The 6,428-nt window shown below is 44.0% G+C and overlaps 1 protein-coding gene across 1 annotated transcript; it reads left to right on the forward strand.

Moving 5' to 3' along the window:
* Positions 1-767: 767 nt before the first annotated feature.
* Positions 768-4,983, forward strand: nrarpa (NOTCH regulated ankyrin repeat protein a). The gene has a single exon (XM_062554540.1). It carries the CDS (start codon positions 1,283-1,285, stop codon positions 1,619-1,621), a length of 339 nt encoding a protein of 112 aa, XP_062410524.1. The 5' UTR covers positions 768-1,282; the 3' UTR covers positions 1,622-4,983.
* Positions 4,984-6,428: the final 1,445 nt, after the last annotated feature.

Consider the following 6,428-nt stretch of genomic DNA (forward strand, 5'->3'; position numbering starts at 1 on the left):
CCGCTTGTATTTCCCGAATTAACATAACCAATGAGTGAGAATGAAGACTGTCGTTTTCACACAATTAATTCCACCACATTCTGACAAAGGCCGATTCGGTAGCCAGAGAAGAGTAGGAAACCTAAAGGATTTAAAGGACAACCCCTGTAGGAAAAAAAAATCAACGGACGAGTAGCGAGTAGGCTATAGGAATTCCTCACCAAGGCATAATTAGCCCGAGCATTTATTGAGCGTTCGCAGTCCTTAAAGTTCGCTCTGCACCAAAACAAGGACAACTGTCTTTCCGTTCGATGAGACGAAAACATTTTACAGCTTTAATGCTTGTTTTATTTTGTGGGACATTTGGCCAACAAATCCCCGCCTCTCCCTCGCTACAGTTTCAGGTTTTGGACCAGCCCCAAGCAAGCAGTGAAGCCTATCAGCTCGCTTGTTTTCGGCGGATCTCCGCCCATTTGACACTGGTTGGTTCTGTAGATCCTGATTGTTATGCAAATAAAGTCCGTCTAAAATATCCCCCCGGCGCGCCGTTCAGGCTAGAGACGCACGGGGACCGGGACTACATCGAGGACGCGCAACTAGTGGCTTAGCGGGAGGATTCACAGTACGTCGCATCGAGCCGTCCAGCGTCACAGGCAAGTACACGGAAAAAGTTTTTTTCCCAAAAGCTCCGCAATACAGTTGACTTCATGGTGTGGATACTGGTGAGGCCACGACGCCGTTTTCAGTGCACTAAAGTGGATGTTGCCTTGTCTTGTCTTCTCTCACAGTCACCCAAGCCAGACAGACCGTGGTGACTACAAGGGGATACGGACAGGGACTAACGAGGCGCCGGCCAGAGGCTCAACCGTGATAAAAAGACTTTGCCAAAATCCAACAGCCAATCGTCGCCCTGTGGAGATACCACCGGTGATATACCTCCACTCCACTAAATAGGTGAATAGCGAAGAGCTGTCCCCGACTCTGCCATAACCCGGTGCTGCTATTACGACAGAGAGCCAAACGGGGAGACTACACCTTGACAGTCCTGGATAATTAACTCAAGCGTTTTGTAGGAATTAGTATACTTTTTTTTTCTCAGCCATTGACTACATTTTGCACACCAAGTGTGTCGTTAAACCTCTGTCCTTTTTGGGATATAAACTTGTTTTAAGTATAGATTTCCCCTCCTCCCCGTTGCAAGTCCAAGTGCTTTAACTGGTGTCTATCCAGTTCTGTGTGATTATAACAGAGACTTGTGAGGCAGTTGTCACCGTGATCGTCGGGAGCCGATTGTGTTTGAACCATGAGCCAGGCGGATGTGTCGACCTGTTCCGCCCCACAGAGAGTTTTCCAGGAGGCAGTGAAGAAGGGAAACACGAAGGAGCTCCACTCGCTGCTCCAGAACATGACAAACTGCGAGTTCAACGTCAACTCCTTCGGACCGGAGGGCCAGACCGCGCTGCATCAGTCAGTCATTGACGGAAACTTGGAACTCGTAAAGTTGCTGGTGAAATTCGGAGCCGACATCCGATTGGCAAACAGGGAAGGCTGGAGCGCGTTACACATCGCTGCGTTTGGAGGACACCAGGACATCGTCCTCTACCTCATCACCAAGGCCAAGTACTCCTCTGGCGCGCGGTGAGAAGCGTCTAACGCGCCGCCAGGTAAAGCACGCAAAGACAGGCCTCTGTAAAACCTGCGTTTCATCTTTTCCAATGCCAAATTGTATAGAGAAAAAAAGACGGCAACTTCCCTTTTACCAACAAACCAAACAGGGGGATGGGGTCTCTCTCTCTCTTCTCTCTCTCTCTCTCTCTTTCTCTTTCTCCTGAGGACAACACGGCGCGATTCTAATCTGACTGAGTACACATGCATCTTGAAAAATAGAAACGCGTTTTGTGTGTCTGTGTGCGTGCAGAACGCGTTGGTACTAAAGCTTTGTTTTTCTTGAATGTGTCAAATGATCAGATTAGGCCGTGTGGCGAGCTGTAGGAGGCAGGGAGGGTGTGCGAAACGCGTTTATTCCGAGGGTTTGGGATGAGCTGTTGACCTGCGCCGGTGGTGTGACCATAATAACCTAAATTATTCTAATCAAGATGGCACTTGATGCTGTGGATGCATGCTGGAATATCTGAAAGGGAAGAAGAGTTGAACACGGGAATGAAGGCCATCTTCTATTTGGCTAAACACTGTTTTTATTTTTCATTTCTAAACTACATGCTTTTTTGGTTTGGTTTGTTTCTTTTTATCAATTAGCCTAACGATTTGGCATGTTTTAAATGCGGCATTATGATATCCAATGCTTTTTGTTTTTTAAAAAATGTAATCGGAGTAACAACAATTGACTAAATGTTGTTAAGTACTGTACACAATAGCTTTACTTTGTTCCTTTTTTAAAAACTAGTGGGATGCGGCCTGCCTCCATAGCAGATGGCGTCTCCGAGCTTGCAGGCCTGAATGACCAGTGTCAAAGGTCGAAGGTCGATGTGTTACTAAACCGCTGCTTGCGCTTTGTATCAAAACGTCAGGAAAGTCGCATTTGGAATACACTTTATAATCTACTTTCAGTATTTGTATTAACACCCTGGTTATCACTGTGAAGACAGGCTGGGTTATTTATGAAGGTACATTGAGATGATTAAATTATGTTGTGGATATCAGCTCTATAGCTTACGTTTAAACATATTTAGGGTGACTTAAGCTGCTTCGGATTTTAGAGTGTAAACTGTCCCGCGTGGAAATCCCATGCCCGTAAAGCCCAAATTCCCACCCGCCCTGCGTCAGACGTCACTGTCCCGGGAAACTGACTCTAATCCTCTACTGTCTGTTTGGTTTTCTCTACCAGCTACCTCGACTTTCAAGTATTCAAGACTATTCAGCTTACTCCCATGCATGTAGTCGTTTTTCATCGATATTTGACAACAGCATAAATTTCACACGAAAGAGAGAGGTCAGGTGGATGGCAGTCTCTTCGTAACCTCACCCAGTGGCCATCAGCGAAGCTCGCTTAATTCAATTTAGGCTTCAATGCTTCTCTCTGTTGAACAGAATCCTTAAATCCACCCGGGACAAGTCATTTTCAGCAACCAAGTTTAGACCTATTGGTTAAGCTACACACGGAGGATACTCTTCCTCAGCAAGGCATGATTGATACATTGTAAATGTTTTATTTCAGCCGAATGCTTATCTTGTCTTTCCATTTTTTGTTGCGTTTTATTTAGTTACAAAAAGTGGAATGTATTGCATGACTTTAATGCAGGGAGTTTTCGTTGCACAAAATCTGGAGCCTTTTATGCCCCCTAGTGCCTGGTCGGGTAACTGCAGGAGCTGAGGCTTACGAATAGTTACTACTGAGCAGGACTATTAACATAAAATATTATTATTGTTTTATTATGATGACTATTACTTCTGTCATATGACTTGCAGGAAAAAAAAAATCTACACATATTCTTAAAAAAAACTGCCTGCTGCATTTTGAAAGTCATGGCACCCTGATGTTTGTTTCAATGCTGCTTATATGTTTTTGATTTTTATTTTTGTTCTGATTTGTGACTCAATGGCCAACGAGTGAAAGACAAAATATCAGAATCACATTCATTATATGAAAAGCCCAGTGTATGCAGTTAGTGTCTGTATATATGTGTGTGTGTGTGTGTGTGTGTGTGTGTGTGTGTGTGTATGTGTGCTTCTGTTTGTTTTTTGAACGTGTGTGTGCATGCGTACATCTGTTTGTGTGTGTGTGTGTGTGTGTGTGCCTTGCATGCATAACACTTTCTTTTGGTGGTGCTGGAAATGATTGTCCAGCCCTTTGTTTGGCCTTCAAACTTTGTGATTCTGAATCATGTCCAGTGGAAGGGTGGTGTGTGTGTGTGTGTGTGTGTGTGTGTGTGTGTGTGTGTTGCTGTGTAGCGATCATCGGGCTTCTTCCCAGTACCTGGAGTATCAACAGCACCTAGCTGACTGCTGACAGTGGGCCAGCCCCGGGCCGCATCCTGCCCAGGTCCGTTCCAAAGTCAGTGGCCTTCCGGGTAGCGACTCTTGTTTTGTTTTTGTGAATTGGTCGGCACACCAGATTTGAGCATCCTGACTGGTGTAAAGCAGAGAGAGAGAGAGAGAAAAAAAGAAATATGCATCGCTTGTCTTAAACTTGATCTTTTTATTCTTCTTTTTTTGTTTGTTTGTTTGTTTGTTTTTTAAATATTGCACTGAGGACTGTTCGTAATTGGTTGGCTTCATGCCAACATTTTAATTTTTTTCTGAATAGAAAAAAAGGAACACAACAAAATACTATTGTATAAAATGCTCCAGGTGATATTGTCTTTTTTGTGTGTTGCTTTGTAAAACATCATGTTTGCAAAGAGGTGTGTATCTGTGAGCGGGTGTATGTGTATAAATATATATATATATCTATGTATATATATATATGAAGATATATAAACGCTGAAAAATGTTTCGGAGCACTTTCTTGTTTGAAGTGATCCGCTCCTGTCGTTTTGAAAGGGGTAATGATACATTTGATGGTAAGATCATTGTAACAAAAACATTTAAAAAATAATTGCACGATGCATAGTCGTTTCTCTCACCGCGTTGTCATAACATTTATGACAGCAGGAGTCAGACGACTAGTTAGGTGTAAAAGAATTCAGAGTTGAGTGCTGATATTTTCTCTTTCTTTTCTTTCAGTCTTCTTTTCTCTCCTTTCTTTTTTTTTTGTTTGGTTTGGACCAAGTTTTCTGGTTGTTGTTTGCGTTCCTTGGAACGAAACAAGCAAAAAAGTTTGAGTTGCATGAGTGATGTGAATGTTCCATCGTGTTTGATTTGGCTTTCTCTTGTTTTTGTGTTTTCTTTTTTTGTTGTTTGTTTTTTTTGTTTTGTTTTGTTTTGTTTGTGTGTTTATTTTGAACGTTTGTAACACTGTGATGTTTTATGTGTGGTGAGAACATGAGTGCTGTAATATTTTTTGTACGTTTGTGTACAAGCCAGTAAAGAAATCATTAAACCCTGCATCAGTGTCTCCCTGCAAATGCTTCTCAACCCTAAACCCCTCAACCCCCCCAGACTGTCCCGCAATGAAGAATGAATTGCTTAGGCCCACCTCCTTCCCCCCTCCCTCCCTCCCTCTCTCTCTCTCTCTCTCTCTCTCTCTCTCTCTCTCACTCATTCCCCATTCTGTTCTTCCTTTTGTCATTCATTTGGCCCTGTCCTTTCACCGGCTGGATAAAAGAACGCAGTGGATTGTGGGTAGTTTTGTTTTAAAGAAGGATCCCCTCCCCAGTGTGTGTGTGAGAGAGAGAGTATGAGAGGGTTTTATGTTACCCGTCTGTGTGTGTGTGTGTGTGTGTGTGTGTGTGTGTGTGTATGAAACAGTTCTCTAGCCTGTCTGTTAGTCCACTCTGGCCTTGCGGGATCACCTAATCTCACAACCCTATAGCAGTAAATATCATTCTCCAATGCTTTCCCAAGTCTCACTCTTTTAGTCAAGATCTCTGTCTCTTTCTCTTTTATCCATCCAGAGCTCCATCTCCATCTCCCTCCCTCTCTCTCTCTCTCTCTCTCGTTCTTCCAGTGACTCAGTCTCCTCAGTTGTTCCCACAGTGTTGTACCTGCAGCAGTGGCGCTGTGGTGTTGGGGAGGTGAGCCACACTGAGATGACTGTATTTCACACCATCGTTATCGTTACAGTCATTTCCCATTCACCCCACACCAGAGGCTTTGCCTAATTATCCATGGCCTTCACAAATATAAGCTTTGTCATGACATGAGTCAGACAAGCAGTCTGTGTGTGTGAGAGAGAATCATGCTCAAATCTTTACGGGTCCTTATTTGTGTTTTCTGTAGGCTATTCTGGGTCTAACAAGTATTTGTGTTTCGTTTTGTTTTGTTTTTTGAGCAATGCTCAACATGAACGGACCTAAACAGTTTCAAAACCCATGTTTACAACACACACACATTAACCCGAGGACCCACCAGGAATAATAATGGAAAAAAAAACCCCTCAAAACATTCCAGACATGGTTAAAAGAGTGTGCTATGTGTATGGGTATGCGTATAGGCACACAGACGCTAAAGGTATGGCTGTGCGTATAGGTACACAGACTCTAAAGGTATGGTTATGCGTATAGGCACACAAACTCTAAAGGTATGGCTGTGCATATAGGCACACGGACGCTAAAGGTATGGTTATGCATGCAGAGATGGTGGAGGCCACCACTTTGCTTGTCTTCCATCGGCGACGCAGAGAGAGAGAGCAGAGACGGCAGAGGCCTAACAGAACCCTGGGATTTCTCTTGGCACGTCTCCCCCTCCCTCTTTTTCTCTCTCTCCCTCCCTCCCTCCCTCCTTACCTCCCTCCCCCCCTCTTTCTCTCACTCTAGCAGGATGTTTTTGTTGAACTGGATTTCCATTGTCCGGCGGCTGAGTTGGCTCCCCTCCCAGACTGCTATGGAGAG

This window comes from Sardina pilchardus, chromosome 14, assembly GCF_963854185.1.
Source record: "Sardina pilchardus chromosome 14, fSarPil1.1, whole genome shotgun sequence".
NCBI lineage: Eukaryota > Metazoa > Chordata > Actinopteri > Clupeiformes > Clupeidae > Sardina > Sardina pilchardus.

Excerpts from the sequence above, each read along its gene's own strand:
- nrarpa (XM_062554540.1), top strand. The coding sequence starts at position 1,283 with ATGAGCCAGGCGGATGTGTCGACCTGTTCCGCCCCACAGAGAGTTTTC.